Here is a 23,159-nt window from a genome sequence, read left to right as displayed (position 1 = left end):
ACCAACTTCAACGAAAGAAGAAAGAACTTGCATTTATATAGTGCCTTTCACGACCTCATGATGTCCCAATGCGCTTTCCAGCCAATGAAGTATTACTTAGAATCTACAGCACAGAAACAGGCTATTCAGCCCAATTGGTCCATGCTGATGTTTATGCTCCATACGAGCCTCCTCCCTCCCCTCTTCATCTCACCCTATCAGCATATCCTTCTATTCCTTTCTCCCACATGTGTTTATCTGGCTTCCCCTTAAATGCATCTATGCTATTCGCCTCAACTACTCCTTGTGGTAGCGAGTTCCACATTCTAACCACTCTCTGGGTAAAGAAGTTTCTCCTGAATTCCCTGTTGGATTCATTAGTGACTATCTTATATTGATAGCCCCTAGTTTTGGTCTCCCCCACAAGTGAAAACGTCTCTACATCTATCCAATCAAACCCCTTCATAATTTTAAAGACCTCTATCAGGTCACCCCTCAGCCTTCTCTTTTCTAGAGAAAAGAGCCCCAGTCCAGTACTTTTGAAGTGTAGTCTCTGTTGTAATGTAGGAAATGCAGCAACCAATTTGCACACAGCAAGGTCCCACACACAGCAATGTGGTAATGACCAGATCATCTGTTTTTTAGAATCATAGAATGGTTACAGCAAGGACGGAGGCCATTCGGCCCATTGTGTCCGTGCCGGCTCTCTGCAAGAACAATCCAGCTAGTCCCACTCCCCCGCCCTATCCCCATAGCCCTGCAAATTTTTTCCTTTCAAGTACTTAACCAATTCCCTTTTGAAGGCCACAATTGAATCTGCCTCCACCAACCCCCCTGGCAGTGCATTCCAGATCCTAACCACTCGCTGTGTAAAAAAGTTTTTCCTCATGTCAGCTTTGGTTCTTTTACCAATCACCTTAAATCTATGTCCTCTGGTTCTTGACCCTTCCACCAATGGGAACAGTTTCTCCCTATCTATTCTGCCAAGACCCTTCATGATTTTAAATACCTCTATCAAATCTCCTCTCAATCTTCTCTGTTGCAAGGAGAACAATCCCAGCTTCTCCAATCTATCCATGTAACTAAAATCCCTCATCCCTGGAATTATTCTAGCAAATCTTTTCTGCACCCTCTCGTTCACATCTTTCCTAAAGTGCGGTGCCCAGAACTGGACACAATGCTACAGTTGTGGTCGAACCAGTGTTTTATAAAGGTGCATCATGACTTCCTTGTTTTTGTACTCTATGCCTCTATTTATAAAGCCCAGGATCCCGTTTGCTTTTTTAACTGCTTTCTCAACCAGCTTCAATGATTTGTGCTCATATAACCCCAGATCTCTCTGTTCCTGTACCCCTTTTAGAATTACGCCCTCTAGTTTATATTGCTTCTCCTCATTCTTCCTACCAAAATGTATCACTTCACATTTTTCTGCATTAAATTTCATCTGCCACGTGTCCGCCCATTCCACCAGCCTGTCTATACCCTCTTGAAGTCTATTACTATCCTCCTCACTGTTCACTACACTTCCAAGTTTTGTGTCATCTGCAAATTTGGAAATTATTCCCTGTTCACCCAAGTCTAAATCATTACTATATGTCAAGAAAAGCAGTGGTCCCAGCACCAACCCCTGGGGAACACCACTGTACACCTCCCTCCAGACCGAAAAACAACCATTCACCACTACTCTCTGCTTCCTGTTACTTAGCCAATTTTGCTGCTACTGCCCCCTTTATTCCATGGGCATTATTTATGCGGCACTTTATCAAATGCCTTTTGAAAGTCCACATACACCACATCAACTGCATTGCCCTCATCTGCCCTCTGTGTTACCTCATCAAAAAACTCTATCAAGTTAGTTAAACATGATTTGCCTTTAACAAATCCGTGCTGGCTTTCCCTAATCAACCCATACTTGTCCAAGTAACTGCTAATTCTGTCCCGGATTATCGTTCCTGAAAGTTTCCCCACCACCGAGGTTAAACTGACTGGCCTGTAGTTGCTGGGTTTATCCTTACATCCTTTTTTGAACAAGGGTGTAACATTTGCGATTCTCCAGCCCTCTGGCACCACCCCCATATCTAAGGATGTTTGGAAGATTATGGCCAGTACCTCTGCAATTTCCACCCTTCCCTCAGCAACCTAGGATGCATCCCATCCGGACTGGGTGACTTATAGAGTCATAGAGTCATAGAGTTATACAGCACGGATAGAGGCCCTTCGGCCCATCGTGTCCGCGCCGGCCATCAGCCCTGTCTACTCTAATCCCATATTCCAGCATTTGGTCCATAGATAGAGACTACTTTAAGTACAGCTAGCCTTTCTAGTATCTCCTCTTTATCAATTTTTAGTCCATCCAGTATCTCAAATACATCTTCCTTTACTGAGAATCTGGCAGCATGTTCTTCCTTGGTAAAGCCAGATGCAAGGTACTTATTTAGTACCACGGCCATGCCCTCTGCCTCCATGAGTAGATCTCCTTTTTGGTCCCTGATCGGCCCTACCCCTCCTCTTACTACCCATTTACTGTTTACATGCCTGTAGAAGACTTTTGGATTCCCTTTTGTATTGGCCACCAGTCTATTCTCATACTCTCTCCTTGCCCCTCTTATTTCCTTTTTCACTTCCCCTCTGAACTTTCTATATTCACCTGGTTCTCACTTGTGTTATCAACCTGACATCTGTCACATGCCCTTTTTTTTTGCTTCATCTTACTCTCTATCTCTTTTGTCATCCAGGGAGCCCTGGCTTTAGTTGCCCGACCTTTCTCCCGCGTGAGAATATACCTAGACTGTACCCGAACCATCTCCTCCTTAAAGGCTACCCATTGTTCAATTCCAGTTTTGCCTGCCAATCTTTGATTCCAATTTACCCGGGCCAGACCTGTTCTCATCCCACTGAAATTTTAGTGATCGAGAAATTAAGATTCAAAGAGGGAGAGAGAGAGAGAGCCCAGAGGAAGCTTAGATACTGTCTCAGTTACAGAGAGTATTTCAGAGCTCCAACTCCAAGGGATGTTTTACAGGCAAATGCCAACCACTGGAAAACTCACTACTGAAGAGTGCAGGAGGCTGGCAGTGCCCTGAGGGTACATGAGGTTTATGCCAATCATGACAAGGAATACTAGCATTGACCAGCTGTTTTCAGTCAGACTGAGCCCCAGTTCCCAAGGTAAAAGAATCGTTTATTCTGAATCCCATCGTGTTAGCTTGAGCCACTTGTTTAAAAAAAAACAAACGTCCTTTTTGAAACTTTCTTTGTGAATTTTACCCTCGTCAGGGTGCTGGGGAAACGAAACACTTTCCAATTCAGGCCCGATTTTAACCCTCCCCCCTTCCCCCCCCCCCCCCCCGCCCCCCGCCTCCAACAAGAATGGGGAGTGCAGCGGTGGGGGGGCGGGCGGGGATAGTGTTTAAAATATCGGCAGTGTGCGACTCACCTTGTGTGCGCTGCACTCGTGCCTCCCCCACCACCATTTTAAACAGCCGCCATAGTAGACAGAGGGCATCCATGGAACTGGGGCCCCGGGAGACGAGAGGAGAGAGAATTCGGGGAGCTGAAAGCAGGAGTAGACTCAATAAACGGTTGGACTCACGGTTAGTGCGGTCTCTGCTTGCTGCAGGCTGAAAATTTTAAATAAAAACGGGATTAAAAATAGATGAATTTAATGAATATTAGAATGTTATTACTTTTAAGATGAATTTTAGTGTCAGTGGAACTCTATGACTAACCTTTTTGTGGTGGCTGTGGGCATTTATTTGTTTTTATTATGTTATCCATTTAAAACCTGATGACAGTTTCAGCTCCGTGCTGGCTCGGACGTTAACTATTTCAGTGCCAGCTCCCCCCGCCCTCCCCTCTCTCATGCCTTACTGATCCAATCAGGAGCGGCATTTGCCTTGAGAGGGCTCCTTGCAAAGTTTGGGTTTGGGGGCCCCTAAACAACGATACTAAATACGACCGACTTAATCTGGTATCAAATCCGCACACGTACAATCATGTAAAGGGGCATTTGCAATAGGTGATGTAAAATTAGTTAACAAAATTTTCAGTGGTCAGCTATTACCAAAATGGTCACTCGATCCCCTCGGGGTTCCTGATTGGCTCGAGGCCCTGTGCGCAACAACAGCCAGGCAATGACCAACCCCAACAAGAGAGTGTCTAACCACCTCCCCAGGACATTCAATGGCATTACCATCGCCGAATCCCCCACCATCAACATTCTGGGGGACACCATTGACCAGAAACTCAACTGGACCAGCCACATAAATGCCGTGGATACTGGAGCAGGTCAGAGATTGGGTATTCTGTAGCAAGTGGCTCACCTCCTGACTCCCCAAAGCCTCTTCACCACCTACAAGGCACAAGTCAGGAGTGTGATGGAATACTCTCCACTTGCCTGGATGGTTGCAGCTCGACATCATCCAGGACAAAACAGTCAACTTGATCGGTGCCCCATTCGTTCTGGCACTATTTTGAAGAAGAGCAGGGGAGTTCTCCCCCGGTGTCCTGGCCAATATTTATCCCTTAACCAACATCAAAACAGATTATCTGGTCATTATCATATTGCTGTTTGTGGGAGCTTACTGTGCGCAAATTGGCTGCCTCGTTTCCTGCATCACAACAGTGACCACACTTCAAAAAGTACTTAATTGGCTGTAAAGCACTTTGGGACGTTCTTAGGTCATGAAAGGCACTATATAAATGCAAGTTCTTTCCTTCTTTCCTTCTTTCTTTCTTATTAAAGAGGACTCCTCCGGCCTGATGTGCCTCTGTTTGGTTGCTCAGATGAAACCTTCTGCCTTCAATGGACCCTTGTCGAATACATTCCTCAATTCAATTCTCGAAGCCACTATTCCGAATAAGATAAACGCCTGCCACAGTGAGACACGGAACCTGCCGGGTCCTTGGGACGAAAGGATTTAATTAAAACATTAATCATTCAGATTGAGCACCAAGGTAGGGAAATGTTGGCAGATTCACCACAAGGACAAAGTGATAGTTGTTTAACAGTAAAACATTAACCCTAGAGGGCGGGGAGCGATGAAGATTGTACATCCACCGATCTCACGCTGATAAAATAGATTCCAGTCAGGGGCTGCTCCATGACTATAAAGGTCGGAGAGTATCACGATACCCCAGGTTAGACTGAAGTTCAGATTTGGGTGTTCACTGGGCCAATTCCCAGTTCTCACCCAGGCCAATGGTGTCAGCCTCGGCAAGAATGATTTTAAACCCTTCTTTGGATCAAGAAAGGACTTGCATTTATATAGCGCCTTTTCTCGACCTCAGGACGTCCCAAAGCACTTTACAGCCAATGAAGTACATTTGAAGTGTGAAGAAATTTTTCCTCATCTCAGTTCTAAATGGCCGACCCCTTTATAACCAGTGAAGTACTTTTGAAGTGTAGTCACTGTTGTAATGTAGGAAACGCGGCAGCCAATTTGCGCACAGCAAGCTCTCACAAAAAGCAATGTGATAATGACCAGATAAATCTGTTTTAGTGATGTTGATTGAGGGATAAATATTGGCCAGGACACCAAGGAGAAGATTGGGAGAAAGAGCTCCTGTCCTGTCCAATAGGACAAGAGAGTTAGAAAGGATTCTCGGCCTGTGCAAAATAATCCTTAAAATAAAACAAAGGAAGTCAGTCATTTCCTGCTGGTGATTCCGCTGAAGGCAATTTACAAGCAGCTGCCAATCTACCGGGAAACAATTATCCTCTAACTGACCTCTGGATACGGTTGAGAAATTTAGCCCCTAATCGAGCTCATCAGGTGCCTAAGTGGTATTAACCTCAGGATGTGACCGTTCATAGAAACTGCATCTTATGGCCTTAAAGGAAGAGGCCATTACATATAGAGTCACCCTAGCAGCAAGAATAATATATTGCCCATTAAATGGTATAATGCTCCTGCTCTTACCAATGTCATGAGAGACCCATTATTTGTACTTATTCCTTGTTCTCATATCGTTTCTCACTCCACAGTTTCCCCTTTCCCCACCCCCTTTGGCTTTGATTTCCTCCCTGTAGGTTTCTTGATCCTTTTCTGTTGTTTCTCCATCCTTTTATTCAGATGCCCTGCCGCCCCTCCTCTCAACTGCCTCCGGACATTAAATAGCGCCCCAATACTCCCAAGGTGACAGATGTGCCAGCTTTACAGAAAATCGTACAGCCACCCCAAGCACTCATTCCAATTCCACCCTTTCAACGGATTGCAGATTTGGGAAATACGACTTGCATTAAGTTATTAAAAAGAAACTTATAGACTACTTTATCACATCCTCAGGATAAGAACATAGGAACATAAGAAATAGGAGCAGGAGTAGGCCAATCGGCCCCTCGAGCCTGCTCCGCCATTCAATAAGATCATGGCTGATCTGATCCTAACCTCAAATCTAAATTCATGTCCAATTTCCTGCCCGCTCCCCGTAACCCCTAATTCCCTTTACTTCTAGGAAACTGTCTATTTCTGTTTTAAATGTATTCAATGATGTCCCAAAACACTTTACAACAACAACAACTTGCATTTATATAGCACCTTTATCGTAGTAAAATGTCCCAAGGCGCTTCACAGGAGCGATTATCGAACAAAATTTGACACCGAGCCACATAAGGAGACATTAGGACAGGTGACCAAAAGCTTGGTCAAAGGGGTAGGTTTTAAGGAGAGTCTTAAAGGAGGAGAGAGAGGTAGTAGAGGTTTAGGGAGGGAATTCCCGAGCTTAGGGCCCAGGCAGCTGAAGGCACGGCCACCAATGGTGGAGCGATGAAAATTGGGGATGTGCAAGATGCATCAGCCAATGAAGTCTGGTCACTGTTCCGCAGACAAACGCAACGGCCAATTTACACACAACAAGGTCCCGCAAACAACAATGAGATAATGACCGGACAATCTGTTTTAGTGATATTGGTTGAGGGATAAATATTGGCCCAGGACACTGGGGAAAACTCCCCTGCTCTTCTTCGAAATAATGCCATGGGATCTTTTACATCCATCTGAGAGGGCAGACGGAGCCTCAGTTTAACGTCTCATCCGAAAGACGACACCCCCGATGGCGCAGCACCTCCCTCAGTGCCGCACTGGAAGTGTCAGCCTGGATTATGTGCTCAAGTCTCTGGAGTGGGACTTGAACCCACGACCTTCTGACTCAGAGGCGTGGGCTACCCACTGAGCCACGACTGACATTGAAAAGGTAACACTACAGCAAGGGCTGGCACCTTCGAGGCAGGAGTGGAGGAAAAAAAGTAAAAGATGATCAGAGTTGTGGCCTAGGAAAATCTTCAAAACCCAGAGTTATTTTGATTCCCACAGCTCTCCGAATGAAGAAGAAGGGAAAAAATAATTTAGTCGCAAAAGCAAATAATAGATTACTATTCCCTAAGAACCTGCAACGTGCCCTGAGCTTTGGGGCTTTGCTGCCCCAGTCTCACTAGTTAAAGTAATTACTGTTCCCAATTCATTAATAATCTCTGGAGCTCGAGTGGGAGACAGCCAGAGGTTAATAAAGATGAATGCAAGAGGAGAGCTAGGGATACAGAACCAGGGAGAGCATATGTGTAAAAAATATGCCATCAAACAGGGCCTAACAGTTCAGAGAGTAATTGTGTTCGATGTTAGGGAATGCAATTCTATCTATCTTGGGCTCACAGTGTCAGTAAATACCCCTAGGCCCAAGTATCTCACAGCCAGATGCAGAGTAAAGCTTCCTCCACAATGCCCTAACGATATGCAAAGTTGGACAAAGTATTGGAGGGTGGGAAATGTAGCCCAGTTGGATGAAGTATTGAGGGGAGGGGAGTGCGTGTGGAACTGAACCCCAGCCTGATTCAGGGCGTTCAGGAGAAGAGAGACAATTATTGAGGAAGTAAAAATGTAACCAAAAAAAGAAAGCTTGGGCAGTAATTACAGCCAGTGGTTTGATCTATTACCGTACCAAAGACAAGAACCCAGCTGCAATAAATATTTCTGTAATGTGGCGGCTGGCTTAACATTCACTGCTTTTTTTTTCCACACTAAAATCTGAAATCAAACCCATTAAGTAAGCTTAACAGCAGTTAAAGGGGAATCGACTCTGAAAAAAAGTATGTTTATTTATTGTTATTTGTGTCAGTAAAGCTTGCATATGTGTCAGCCATGACTCAATGGGTAGCACTCTCGCCTCTGAGTCAGTGGGTTCAAGTCCCACTCCAGAGACTTGAGCACAAAATCTAGGCTGACACTCCCAGTGCAGTACTGAGGGAGTCGGAGTCCTCATATGTTAAAACTAAGGGCCTGCCTGCCAGTTCCAGCGGTTTGTGATGGGCCCTTGACACTATTTGAAGGGCGCACTGGGTTGTGGGGGGGGGGGTGGTCTAAGTCACCAGAAGAGTAACCGATGATTCATTTCAGCGTTGCTGTGCGAGATCTCATTGTGCGAGAGACATGGCTGCTGGTTCTGACGACAGTGACTGAACTCCAATGTATGAGAATGTGCTTCCAGGCATTTCCAACAGTCTTTCAGATAAGAAGTTAAACCAAGGCCCCGTCTGCCCTCTCAGGTGGATGTAAAAGATCCCATGACACTATTTGGAAGAAGAGCAGAGAAGTTCTCCCCGGTATCCTGGCCAATATTTATCCCTCAACCAACATCACTAAGACAGATTATCTGGTCATTGCTGTTTGTGGGACCTTGCTGTGTGATGTTGGTTGAGGGATAAATGTTGGCCTTGGTTTAAAGTCTCATCTGGAAGACACCTCCAGACAGTGCAGCACTCCCTCAGCACTGCACTGGGAGTGTCAGCCGAGATGATGTGCTCAAGTCTCTGGAGTGGGACTATGTACCGACAACCTTCTGGCTCAGAGGCAAGAGTGCTGCCCACTGAGCCACATCTGTAATGTTTCCTCCAAAGGAGAGTGCAGATGTGCGGAGCTTCTACTTGATGCGCAGGTGCTGAGAGGGAGTAGAAGCAAGAGGCAGTCAGGATGAGGAGGAGTTGGGTGGGAAGCGGGGCTGTGGGGTGTGAAGTGAGGAAGGAGTCATGAGAGAAGTTGGCGATCGTGCAAAAACTGGCAAGTGAAGAGGAGTGTGGTGCTAGTGAAGGGAGCAAGGAAGAGGTGAGTGTGTGTTTAGAACGAGAATGAGAGGTGACCTTTTGTCACCCTGTCCTGGGCGGTGAAGTTTGTGATGGGGGTGAGGGGGGAATTGTTGAGAGCGGTGGGGAATAGGGTAGGGGTCGCCAACCCTGGTTGGACGTATTCCTGGACAGTTCATCACATGACCTCCCACCTTCAATATTTTTGTAACTAATAAATGAAAATGTTCAAAGAAAATAAAAATAATTTTTTTTTAATACACCAACGATTTTTCTCCTGGGTGTTGCTCACAGCAGTGTTCAGGTGATTAATCTTTAATTCCTGGAGACTCCAGGACAATCCCATTGGATATCGGGTTACATCGAAACTGCAGCACTGAAACAGGCCGTTCGGCCCAACTGGTCTGTGCCAGCATTTATGCTCCGCACGAGCCTCCTCCCTCCCTCCTTCATCTAACCCAATAAGGATACGCTACTATTCCTTTCTCCCTTGTGTGTTTATCTAGCTTCCCCTTAAATGCAACTATGCCATTCACCTCAACTACTCCATGTGGTAGCAAGTTCCACATTTTCACCACTCTCTGGGTAAAGAAGTTTCTCCTGAATTTCTTATTGGATATCCTGGAGGGTTGGCAATGCTAGGGAGGGGGGCAAGGTTGATTGCCATGTGTTGATGAGATAGATGGAGAAAGGAAGACTCTGGTGAGCTGATTGAAGCACTTCCTGCACTGGGTCCAGGTCCTGGCAGCGATATCCTGGCACTGAGAATCTGTGCTATCTCTCTCCGTGACCTCACTTGGTGTTTCGGGTCCTCCTCTCACGGGCTGGATAAAGAACTTCTCCTCCTTGCCCAGGGCTCCTTCTAGCAGGACCTCCGGGGGCTGGGGGAGACTTTGGAGAGCCTGGCGGGGGAGCTTGCCTGCCCCTCATCCTGAAGCGTTTCCTTCCTGCAACACTCCAACAGCCAAATCAGGCAAGCTAACCCTGGATGACCCGCTGTAGGCCTGGGGAGTGGGCGAGTCTACCAGTGTGCCAGCGAATCAGGCGGGAAATACACCAGTGAGATTGTACTGAGGCCCAGGAGTTAAAATACCCCGGGTCTATTTTTTTTAGTGCCGTGGGGGTGAGTCTAACTCATCCTCAGACCCTCCTTGTCTGCCCAAAATTAGCCCGCAGAAAAAATAAGGCCTTTCTGTCCATCTGTATTGCTCTGTGTGTCTCTCTTTGTCTCTGTGTGTGTCTGTGTTCGTGCCTGTCTGTGTGTGTGTGTTTCTGTCTGTGTGTGTCTATGTGCGTGTCTGCCTGTGTGCGTCTGTGTGTGTTTCTGTCTGTGTCTATGTGTGTGTCTGTGTGTGTCTGTGTGTCTGTGTGTGTCTATGTGTGTGTCTATCTGTGTCTGTGTGTGTGTCTGCCTGTGCGTGTCTGCCTGTGTATTTGTCCGTGTGTGTGTTTCTGTCTGTGTCTGTCTTTGTGTGTGTGTGTGAGTCTGTCTGAGAGCCTGTGTGTGTGTGTGTGTGTGAGTCTGTCTGAGAGCCTGTGTGTGTATGTGTGTGTGTCTGTCTGTCTGAGAGCCTGTGTGTGTGTGTGAGTCTGTCTGTGAGCCTGTGTGTGTGTGTGTGTGTGTGAGTCTGTCTGAGAGCCTGTGTGTGTGTGTGTGTGTGTGTCTGTCTGTGAGCCTGTGTGTGTGTGTGTGTGTGTGTTTGTGTGAGTCTGTCTGTAAGCCTGTGTGTGTGTGTGTGTGTGTCTGTCTGCGCAGTGGATTGGAAGGGAGGCAGTAAGAAACCAGAATATTGAGGGAGAGATGCTGAGCTTCCGAGTCAAACAGCCGTCTTAAACTGATTGTAAAGGTAATCAGGGCCCTGGGGTGAGCAGGTTTATGTGGGAGTGATTCATTAGCTACAGAGCAGCTCATCTGAAAGAATGATGGGAATCATAATAGAAATCAAAAGGCTGGTGAAAATATCACCTTCTATTTATTGACAATCGTTACAGCTGTCCCTTCACTCCCAGCCATAGCTCAACTAGTTAATGCACTGAATAGTTGAACAGTAAAGACACTTGGCTCAATTTTAACCCAGGCCACCCTGGGAACGGTGGGGACAGGGAGTTAAGATAGCGGGGGGGGGGGTTGTTTCTCGTCACATTACCGCCACCTGCCATTTTAACTGCCTGAATTCAGGCACTGAAAGGCCGCCCGCCCAGAGAAGCCAGGGTCTAATTTCAATGGTCAAGACGCATCAGGATGATGTCATCAGGACGCACACGCATTTTAACCGTGGGCCTAACTAAGGCCCGAATGGTCTCGATCCCACCGGCAAAAACTGGGGGCAGCCTGGATCCACAGGAGGTCCACGTCAGAAGGAGCAGGAGATCGGCCCCACCAGGATACGTGGGCCCTCCCTTACCCCGGGCTGCCCCCTCCCAATCGTGGAGTGTCCAATAACCCTCCCCCGTCCCCGCTCCTCCAAATCCTTACTTACCTGGCCAGGGACCGTTTCCAGGGGTCACTGGCAGCGGCCTGACCCCCTCCCCCCACCATGACTTTTGACCCCCTCCCACCGGCGAAGTCGTCATTTCCACTGGTGTCAGGCGGGAATCAGTGTTGAGGAACATAATGAGGCCCAGAAATTAAAATCTCCCGTGCGTGCCTGCGTGTGCATGCTTGTGTGTATGTAAGTGTGTGCATGTACATTGTGTGCATATGTGTGGGTGTATGTAAGTGTGTGTTTTGTGTGTGTGTATGTGTCTGTGTGCGAGTATATATGTGTGTTTGTATGTGTGTGCGTGTGTGTCTGTCTATGTGTGCGTGTGTCTCTGTGTGTGTGTGCAAGTATATATGTGTGTTTGTATGTGTGTGCGTGTGTGTGTCTGTCTATGTGTGTGCGTGTGTCTGTGTGTGTGTGTGTGCAAGTATATATGTGTGTTTGTATGTGTGTGTGTGCGTGTGTCTGTCTATGTGTGTGCGTGTGTCTGTGTGTGTGTGTGTGCGAGTATATATGTGTATTTCTGCATGTGTGAGTGTGCGTGTGTCTTATTTCTGGCTTTGAATACAAAGTGAGGTAATGATGTGTTTCTGTATGATCCGTGCCATCTTGTTGCAGGTTTGCAAACACCTCTTGTTAACAATGAAGCTTCTTTAAATACGCATCAGCTGGAGAGTGAATGGCCCTGTCTCATCAGCATGAATAAAATTCTTCCCCGCAGCCTATTCCACCAATTGCTCTCTTGCTGTTTTGCAACCAAATAGCTCTGATATTCATTTTTCTTTCCCCTCCTCTCCTATATGTGTTGACTGTTGCCATGGTACCCTCCAGTAACCTGCCCCGGTCGCATGTGTCAGCCTAATTAGTGAGTGTGGGCAGCTCTGGCTTAGTGGTGGAACTCTCGCCTCTGAGTCAGAAAGTTGTGGGTTCAAGCCCCACTCCAGAGACTTGAGCACATAATGTGCAGTACTGAGGGAGTGCTGCACTGTCAGAGGTGCCGTCTTTCGGATGAGACGTTAAACTGAGGCCTCCATCTGCCCTCTCGGGTGGACGTAAAGGATCCCATGGCACTATTTCGAAGAAGAGTGGGGGAGTTCTCCCCGGTGTCCTGGCCAATATTTAACCCTCAACCAACATCACTAAAACAGATGATCTGGTCATTATCACATTGCTGTTTGTGGGATCTTGCTGTGTGCAAATTGGCTGCCGCATTTCCTACATTACAACAGTGACCACACTTCAAAAGTACTTCACTGGCTGTAAAGGAGTCGGCCATTTAGGACTGAGATGAGGAAACATTTTTTCACTCAGAGGGTTGTGAATCTTTGGAATTCTCTACCCCAGAGGGCTGTGGACGCTCAGTCGTTGAGTATATTCAAAACCGAGATCGATAGATTTTTGGACACTAAGGGAATGAAGGGATATAGGGATAGGGTGGGAAAGTGGAGTTGAGCCATGATGGAGATCAGCCATGTTCTGATTGAATGACAGAGCAGGCTTGAGGGGCCAAATGGCCTACACCTGCCCCTATTTCTTATGTTCTTATGTAAAGCGCTTTGGGACGTCCTGCGGTCGTGGAAGGCGCTATATAAATGCAAGTTCTTTCTCTCTTTCTTTAACCATTCACCATCACCAAAGGCGTCAATTACAAAGGCGCTACATTTAACGTATTAATGGCGTCGACTGTTTCGGGGCAGTTCGATAAGTGATTACCCCGCACTTACCGATTTAAAAAGCTCTGCTGATTTCAGGCAGAGTCGGGTCTTTGAGCAGTTTCAATCAGCTGTTCACCCCTGTTTAAAGTGCGATTACCTTACTGATGAGATTCTGGATGTAACTGCTGACAATTAGGGGAGGCCATTGCTAAGTGAGGTTTCCTGCTCTTTTTAAATAATGTTGGTTTAATGTATGTTGGTTACTTCACTTTTTGGTTTTACCGTCCACCCTGTCTAGAGGGGAAATCGTGTTAACACCAACACACCCGCTATAAGCGATGGGGACTGCCCAGTGTATTAATTCCTCTCCCCAACCCTGCTGAAATACTTGAGCATCTTTCAGCTTTCAGTTCCGAGGGATGGATGAGTCACTGGACTGTGTCCAACAGGAATCAATGTCTTCAAGAGTAAAGGATTAAACTTAAAACATTAAACAGTTTTCCTTTTTCCAGATCGCCAGATGATTATCCCATAATTCATGGCCATAGTGAAAGATCTTTACTAAATCTACAGGGCCTAAGATTTTAATAGAGGGCTTTCATTGCTGCTGGGAATTCTGGGATAGCTTTGCTTCCATAGCCACTAATTACTTTCCCTCGTGTGTTCAGCTAAAGAAAATCCCACAGGGAGGTGGGCTGTGAAGAAGGTAAAGAGAGAAATACAGCAAACGGGGGAGAGAAAGGAGAGGGGGAGGGAAGGGAGGGGGAGGGAAGAGAGAGAGGGAGGGAAGAGAGAGAGAGGGAGGGAAGAGAGAGAGAGAGAGGGAGGGAGAGATGAGAGAGGGAGGGAAGAGAGGGAGGGAGAGATGAGAAAGGGAGGGAGAGAAGAGAAAGGGAGGGAAGAGAAAGGGAGGAGAGAGGGGAGGGAAGAGAGAGAGACGGAGAGGGAGGGAACAGAGGGGGAGGAAGGAAGGAAGGAAACCAACCTCAGAACATCCCAAAGTGCTTTGCAGCCAATGAAATACCTTTTTTGAAGTGTAGTCACTGTTGTAATGTAGGAAACGCGGCAGCCAATTTGCGCACAGCAAGATCCCACAAACAGCAATGAGATAATGGCCAGATAATCTGTTTTCTTAGTGGAGCCGTTTGAAGGATGAATGTTATCCCAGGACAGGAGGAGACATTTGAGCCACGTGCCCATCCCCCGCAGCCCATGTGACAGGCCTGCTACTTTTAAAGAACTCTTTGTTTTTTTGTTCAGTGCAAGTTGATGCTCGAGGTTCTTGTCACCGACAGTCTCAGCCCTGGGTTTAGTCCTACGCTGACAGCTCTCAGAGTGAGGCCGACATCCAGGATCTGTAGGGACAGAGCCGATCAAACACTCGGGGGGGGGAAACACTGTGCCATCTGCACAACAACCTGCATTTATACAGCTCCTTTAACATCGTAAAACATCCCAAGGCGCTTCATAGGAGCGATTATCAGACAAAATTTGACACCGAGCCACATAAGGAGATGACCAAAACCTTGGTCAAAGAGGTAGGTTTTAAGGAACATCTTAAAGGAGGAGAGAGAGGTGGAGAGGTTTAGGGAGGGAATTCCAGAGCTTAGGGCCTAGATGGCTGAAGGCACGGCCGCCAATGGCCGAACGATTAAAATCGGGGCTGCGCAAGGGGCCAGAATTGAAGGAGCGCAGAGATCTCGGAGGGATGTAGGGCTGGAGGAGGTTACAGAGATAGGGTGGGGGGGAGGCCGTGGAGGGATTTGGAAACAAAAATGAGAATTTTAAAATGGAAGCGTTCCTGGACTGGGAGCCAATGTAGATCAGTGAGCACAGGGGTGATGGGTGAACGGGACTTGGTGTGAGTTAGGATACGGGCAACAGAGTTATGGATGAGCTCAAGTTCACAGAGAGTGCAAGATGGGAGGCCGGCCAGGAGAGCATTGGAGTAGTCAAGTCTAGAGGTAACAAAGGAATGGTTCCAGAAGCAGATGAGCTGAGGCATGATCGGAGGCGGGCGATGTCACGGAGGTGGAAGTAGGCGGTCTTGGTGATGGAGCATTCCTGCACAGCCAAGCTCCTCATCTGACATTCTCACACACTCACTTTCCAGCCGGCCTCGCTGGTTACTGAGTGTAAGCGGGAACCTTGGGCTGATTTTAGCCACCTCAGCACAGGCCACCAATTGATCGCAGGGCCTTCTTTTCATCCTGGGTTACTTCGATCCTGAGTTCAGCACCAGACTAGAGCATTCTGAGCAGACTGGGCATTTGCCGCCATCTGGTGGTGATCTACAAACCTGCAGGTTCCAGAAATAAATCCTATTTACATGGCCTTTTGTAGTGACATATTGCACCAGTCATATTGAAACTCATATGAGCCATACATTATTGAACGGATGTGAAGTTTTCCCTTTTACCCTGTGTACAGGAGATGACACTGAGACACACATGGGTCATACAGTACCAGACGGGGGTGAATCATTCCCTTTTATCCTGTGTGCACTGTACATGTACAGGAGCTGACACTGAGACACACATGAGCCGTACAGTACCAGACAGGAGTGAACCATTCCCTTTTATCCTGTGTGTACTGTACATGTACAGGAGCTGACACTGAGACACACATGAGCTGTACAGTACCAGACATGAGTGAATCGTTCCCTATTACCCTATGTGTACTGTACATGTACAGGAGCTGACACTGAGACACATACGAGCCATACAGCATTATTTCCACGCTAGTTTAAATAAAAAGAAAATTAAAAAATTTAATTAAGAAACAATCCCACTGCCTAAGCTTATCAGTAAAGACTGTTTAAGAGAAATGCCGGATTTATCTATACAGAACCTCAATTCCTTTTCATTAAACTAATCTGTTAATTTACATGCATCTCACTGACACTGCTGAATAAAACTGGATTGTAAATGTTCAATTGCTAATGAAAATGAATTCTCTTTGATTATCCCTCTCCCACCCTATGGTCTAGGGTCTGAGGTCAGAAGGTCAGAATCCTCTCGCAAGTTCAAAGGTTGTAGACGTGCAAAGAAAGACTGGGAATGCACACAAAAATACCCCAGAAAATATTGGATTGATAGTTCTTCCAAAGGCAGATTGAGGGGCGGAGAGGTATTAACAGCATCACTCTATGTATGTTTCAGGAGAGAGGGGGCAGGAATTCAGGGGGGTCGATCTTTGTGCGATAGTGTAAAACAGGTGACAGCGAGTCCGCAGCTCGTTTTTCATCTCTCCCCATTTTTATTCCCAATGACTTTAGGGCAGGGTCCCAGGGAGTTATATTAAAGTCACAAATATTGGAGGGAGTGCAGGCAGCAGAGTGTTACACACAGGGTAACATAGGCTGTAATGTGTTACACACAGGATAACACAGGCTGGAGTGCTCTACACGCAGTATAACACAGGCTGAAAGCTGACGCAAATGGGTTGTACAAGGTCCCCACCAGATTTTCAACTCCTGCTGCTCAGTGGGATTTACGAATAACGGGAACCGAATTAGGGCAGTTCGACATCCGAGGGGGAATGATTTCCCCCAAAGTTCCAGAACTCCGACATCAGGCAGTAAGATGAAGCAGAAAACGGGGGTGTTTGACAGATGTCAGGTTGATAATGCAAGTGAGAACCAGACTGAATATAGAATGTATAGAGGAGAAGTGAAAAAGGAAATAAGAGGGGCAAAGATAGAGCATGCGAATAGACTGGTGGCTAACATAAAAGGGAATCCAAAAGTCTTCTATAGGCATGTAAATAGTAAATGTGTAGTAAGACAAGGGGAGGGGCTGATTAGGGACCAAAAAGGTGATGTACGCATGGAGGCAGAGGGCATGGCTGAGGTACTAAATAGGTACATTGCATCTGTCTTTACCAAGGAAGGAGATGCTGCCAAAGTCACAGTAAAAGGGGAGGTAGTTGAGATATTGGATGGGGTAAAATTTGATAAGGAGGAGGTACTAGACAGGCTGGCTGTGCTTAAAGTAGATAAGTCACCTGGTCCGGATGGGATGCATCCTAGGTTGCTGAGGGAAGTAAGGGTGGAAATTGCAGAGGTGCTGGCCATAATCTTCCAGTCCTCCTTAGAGTGGATGATCCATCTCGGCCTCCTCCCAATATCCCCACCATCACAGAAGCCAGTCTTTCAGACAATTCGATTCACTCCACGTGATAGCAAGAAATAGCTGAGTGCACTGGATACAGCAAAGGCTAAGGGCCCCGACAACATCCCGGCTGTAGTGCTGAAGACTTGTGCTCCAGAACTAGCCCCGCCTCAGGAGTGTGACGGAATACTCTCCACTTGCCTGGATGAGTGCAGCTCTGACAACACTCTAGAAGCTCGACACCATCCAGGACAAAGCAACCCACTTGATTGGCACCCCATCCAACACCCTAAACATTCAATCCCTTCACCACCGGCGCACCGTGGCTGCAGTGTGTACCATCTACAGGATACACTGCAGCAACTCGCCAAGGCTTCTTCGACAGCACCTCCCAAACCCGCGACCTCTACCACCTAGAAGGACAAGAGCAGCAGGCACATGGGAACAACACCACCTGCACGTTCCCCTCCAAGTCACACACCATCCCGACTTGGAAATATATCGCCGTTCTTTCATCGTTGCTGGGTCAAAATCCTGGAACTCCCTAACAGCACTGTGGGAGAACCTTCACCACACGGACTGCAGCGATTCAGGAAGGCGGCTCACCACCACCTTCTCAAGGGCAATTAGGGATGGGCAATAAATGCCGGCCTCGCCAGCGACGCCCACATCCCATGAACGAATAAAATAAAAAAGATATGGGGGTGGTGCCAGAGGACTGGAGAATTGCAAATGTTATAGCCTTGTTCAAAAAAGGGTGCAAGGATAAACCCAGCAACTATAGGCCAGTCAGTTTAACATCAGTGGTGGGGAAACTTTTAGAAACGATAATCCAGGACAAAATTAATAGTCACGTGGACAAGTGTGGATTAGTATAGGAAAGCCAGCACAGATTTATTAAAGGCAAATCGTGTTTAACTAACTTGATTGAGTTTTTTGTTGAGGTACCAGAGGTGGTTGATGAGGGAGATGTGATTGATGTTGTGTATATGGACTTTCAAAAAGCATTTGATAAAGTGCCACATCATAGGGTTGTCAGCAAAATTGAAGCCCATGGAATAAAAAGGGCAGTGGCAGCATGGATATGAAATTAGCTAAGTGACAGGAAACAGAGAGTAGTGGTGAACGGTTGTTTTCAGACTGGAGGGAGGTGTACAGTGGTGTTCCCCAGGGGTCAGTACTAGGACCACTGCTTTTTTTGATATATATTAATGACTTGCACTTGGGTGCACAGGGCACAATTTCAAAATTTGCAGATGACACAAAACTTGGAAGTGCAGTGAACAGTGAGGAGGATAATGATAGACTTCAAGAGGACATGGACATGGTGGAATGGGCGTTCACAAGGCAGATGAAATTTAACACAGAGAAGTGTGAAGTGATACATTTTGGCAGGAAGAATGAGGAGAGGCAGTATAAATTAAATGGTACAATTCTAAAGGGGGTGCAGAAACAGAGAGACCTGGTGGTATATGTGCACAAATCTTTGAAGGTGGCAGGACAGGTTGAGAAAGCGGTTAAAAAAGCATACGGAATCCTTGGCTTTATAAATAGAGAAACAGAGTACAAAATCAAGGAAGTTATTTTGAATCTTTATAAAACACTGGTTCAGCCACAACTGGAGTATTGTGTCCAATTCTGGACACTGGACTTTAGGTAGGATGTGAAGGCCTTAGAGAGGGTGCAGAAAAGATTTACTAGAATGATTCCAGGGATGAAGAACTTTAGTTACGTGGATAGACTGGAGAAGCTGGGGTTGTTCTCCTTCGAGTAGAGAAGGTTAAGAGGAGATTTGATGGAAGTGTTCAAAATCATGAGGGGTTTAGATAGAGTGAATAAAGAGAAACTGTTCCCATTGGTGGAAGGGTCAAGAACCAGAGGACACAGATTTAAGGTGATTGGCAAAAGAACCAAAGGCGACTTGAGGGAAACCCTTATTTTGCCACGAGTAGTTATGATCTGGAATGCGCTGCCTGAAAGGGTGGTGGAAGCAGATTCAATCGTGGTTTTTAGAAAGGAATTGGATAAATATTTGATGGGAAAAAGTTTGCAGGGCTACGGGGAAAGAGCGGGGATATAGGACTAATTGGATTGCTCTTACAAAGAGCCGGCACGGGCTTGACGGGCCGAATGGCCTCCTTCTGTGCTGTAATGATTCTATGATTCTATTCTATCACAATGAGAACGTCACATGAGGTCGAGAACTCTCTGTGATGTCACAAAGGGTGGGGGGAAGGGTGAAATTGACAGCTTCCATTATCATCATTTTTAATCTCACGGAGGTGAAAGGGGCTACCAGGTCAGACCATCACCTGACCCGCTGTGCCCAGTTATATCCCTCTCAGTGGGTATATCTCCGATCGTTTGGGAATTTTTATTAGAGGGATAGAAGACTTGAAGATGGAACCCAGCAAAAAAATAAGTGAGTTAATTTTTTTTTTGTAAGTATTACATAGAAACATAGAAAATAGGAGCAAGAGTAGGCCATTCGGCCCTTCGGGCCTGCTCCGCCATTCAAAAAGATCATGGCTGATCGTCTAACTCAGTACCCTGTTCCCGCTTTTTCCCCATATCCCTTGATCCCTTTAGCATTAAGAAATATATCTATCTCCTTCTTGAATATATCTAATGACTTGGCCTCCATTGCCTTTTGTGGTAGAGAATTCCACAGGTTCACCATCCTCTGAGTGAAGAAATTTCTCCTCATCTCGGTTCTAAATGGCATATCCCGTATCCTCAGACTGTGACCCCTGGTTCTGGACTCACCAGCCATCGGGAACATCCTCCCTGCATCTAGTCTGTATAGTCCTATTAGAATTTTATATGTTTCGATGATATCACCTCTCATTCTTCTAAACTCTAGTGAATATAGGTCTAGTCAACCCAATCTCTCCTCATACGTCAGTCCTGCCATCCCAGGAATCAGTCTGGTAAACCTTTGTTGCACTCCCTCCATGGCAAGGATATCCTTCCTCAGATAAGGAGACCAAAACTGCACACAATACTCCAGACATGGTCTCACCAAGGCCCTGTATAACTGCAGTAAGACATCCCTGTTCCTGTACTCAAATCCTCTTGCAATGAAGGCTAACATACCATTCGCCTTCCTAACTGCTTGCTGCACCTGAATGCTCGCTTTCAGCGACTGGTGTACAAGGACACCCAGGTCTCGTTGCACCTCCCCTTTTCCCAATCTATCACCATTCAGATAATAATCTGCCTTTCTGTTTTTACAACCAAAGTGGATAACCTCACATTTATCCACGTTATACTGCATCTGCCAGGTTCTTGCCCACTCACCCAACTTGTCTAAATCACATTGGAGCCTCTTTGCATCCTCCTCACAGCTCACAGTCCACCCCAGCTTTGTGTCATCTGCAAACTTGGAAATATTACATCAGTTACATTATGTCAGTTATTATGCCTCTTGAGTAGAATTTCTCACCATCCATTCTTTCACATAGACTTCCTCTCATGTTCCCTTTCCCAATTTTCTCCCCTCCCAGCCAGTGAATTACTTTTGAAGTGTAGTCACTGTTGTAATGTAGGAAACACAGCAGCCAATTTGCACATAGCAAGATCCCACAAACAGCAATGACATAATTAACCAGATAATCTGTTTCAGTGATATTGGTTGAGGGATAAATATTGGCCAGCACACCGGGGAGAATTCCCCTCCTCTTCTTCGAAATAGTGCCATGAGATCTTTTATGTCCACCTGAGAGGGCAGACGGGGCCTCAGTTTAACGTCTCATCCATAAAATGGCACCTCCGACAGTGCAGCACTGGAGTGTCTACCTGGATTATGTACTCAATTTTCTGGAATGGGACTTGAATCCACAACCTTCTGACTCAGAGGATAGGGGGGTACCCACTAAGCCAAGGCTGACACTAAAGGTAGTGACTGGCTATTGGACTGTGAAGGGCATCACAGGTGAGCCTGATCCTGCTCTTATCAAACCTCCATAGAGACTGGACATTGATCAGGAACAGAAATCTTTACTAATTTCCCACCCCCATCTCCCCCAGCCCAGGGATGCTGAAGGCCATTGTAGGGGCCTACCCCACTTCAGCTAACTCAGCACCGACCAGGGGTCAAACTTACTGCCTTCCTGGTCTGTATGCCTCAGTACCACAGCATGTGGTGCATTTACACGCCGAGCCATTGGTGGCACCTCCGTTATCCTGCCTCAATAAAGTCAGTCAGTCAGTCACCACAACACGATTGGCCATATCTATCATAAATCCCCACCTTTACACCCCCGCCACTGTCTGCATCTCTGCCTTCACCCTCCGCATATCCACATCGAGCTCTGTTTCATAGTTAGGATGGCTCGGTAAGTATTGCAGATGGGAGCAGGAAGTTACAAAGGGACAAAGGCAGATTAAGTGAGTGGGCAAAACTGCGGCAAATGGAGTTCAATGTGGGCAAGTGTGAGGTCATCCACTTTAGACCCAAGAAAGATGAATCATGGAATATTTTCTAAATGGTGAGAAACTAGGAACTGTACAGGGGCAAAGAGATTTGGGATTGACGGCCCGATTTTACTTTCCATTGAGTGTTGTGAGACTCCTCCCCACCATCTCACATCGGGTGAGGTATAACTCCAGTCCGGTGCAAAGCAACATACTGCTAGGCCCATTGGGTACTTATATAAACTTACCGTCACTGCTTTTAATGTTAGGGGGCATTGGCCACTCTCAGTAGCACAGACCGAACATGCAGAGCTCCTTTGCGGCTGACCTCAGCATGACCTGCAGTCAGCAGTATAACTTGAGTCTGCTATCTGCGAATCACATTCCACAGATACTGGCCTGAGACCGGCAACTGCAGTATATTGTTACTGTTACAGAACAGTATCAGTGGAATGCGACTCGCTATGTGCAATCTATAGGAACATAAGTAACAGGAGGAGGCCATTCAGTCCCTCTTGCATGCTCCCCCATTCTGTTAGATCACGGCTGACCTGAACCTCAAATCCATTTTCCCGCCTTAGCTCTGCATCCCTCGGTACCCGTACCTTACAAAAATCTATCAATCTCAGATCTGAAAGCTTCAATTGTACCCCAGCATCCATAGCCTTTTGTGGGAGAGAGTTCCAGATTTCAACTACCCTTCGTGTGATTTTGTTCCTGGACGGCCTGGATCTAATTTTAAAATGATGCCCCCTTGTTCTTGATTTCCCCCACCAGAGGAAATAGTTTCTCCATGCCTACCCTTTCGAATCCTTTTAACATTTTAAACACCTCAATCAGATCACCCCTCAATCTTCTATACTCAAGGAAATCCAAGCCAAGTCTATGCAACTAAACTATACATTCTCGTGGAAACAGTCCAGGAGAGAATCAGAGGGGTTCGACACACGCACACACACACACACACGCACACACACTCGTGTAGAAAACTTGTACTTCCACATGGACCTGCAAATATCAGAAACAGCATTTAGACTTTGATATGTTTTTTTTCCAGGCGTTATACAGAACGCAGAGCTGGGAGGACCATCCGGAATAAATTTCAATCTTCTCTCCGAGACAATCAATGCCACAAAATCGGGCAGGTCGACCATCTTCAAATCAGCGTAGGTACAGATTCAAACTCAGTGTTCCAGTTACAAATTAAACTTCATCCCCTCACCCCCAGCCATAAGTGAAAGGGAACTCTGAGACAGGTGGGGGTAGACTTTGGTATGCGTTGAGACCCCAGTCAGTGTACAGATATCTCCCTGAGGGAGGGGGACTGAGAGACCCCAGTCAGTGTATAGATATCTCCTCGAGGGAGGGAGACTGAGAGACACCAGTCAGTGTATAGATATCTCCTCGAGGGAGGGGGACTGAGAGACCCCAGTCAGTGTAT

General features: G+C 46.6%; 1 protein-coding gene across 4 annotated transcripts in view; it reads left to right on the top strand.

Moving 5' to 3' along the window:
• Positions 1-23,159, top strand: part of LOC137305613 (putative uncharacterized protein C19orf81 homolog) — a 158,498-nt gene that overhangs the window by 127,063 nt on the left and 8,276 nt on the right. For all 4 annotated transcript variants that reach the window (XM_067974477.1, XM_067974479.1, XM_067974480.1 and 1 more), the window contains one exon: positions 22,776-22,884. In XM_067974477.1, the coding sequence (XP_067830578.1) occupies positions 22,776-22,884 (109 nt within the window). The remainder of the gene's footprint in view (positions 1-22,775; positions 22,885-23,159) is intronic.

This window comes from Heptranchias perlo, chromosome 40 (assembly GCF_035084215.1).
Source record: "Heptranchias perlo isolate sHepPer1 chromosome 40, sHepPer1.hap1, whole genome shotgun sequence".
Taxonomy (NCBI): domain Eukaryota; kingdom Metazoa; phylum Chordata; class Chondrichthyes; order Hexanchiformes; family Hexanchidae; genus Heptranchias; species Heptranchias perlo.
This window is presented reverse-complemented; position numbering and strand designations above follow the sequence as displayed.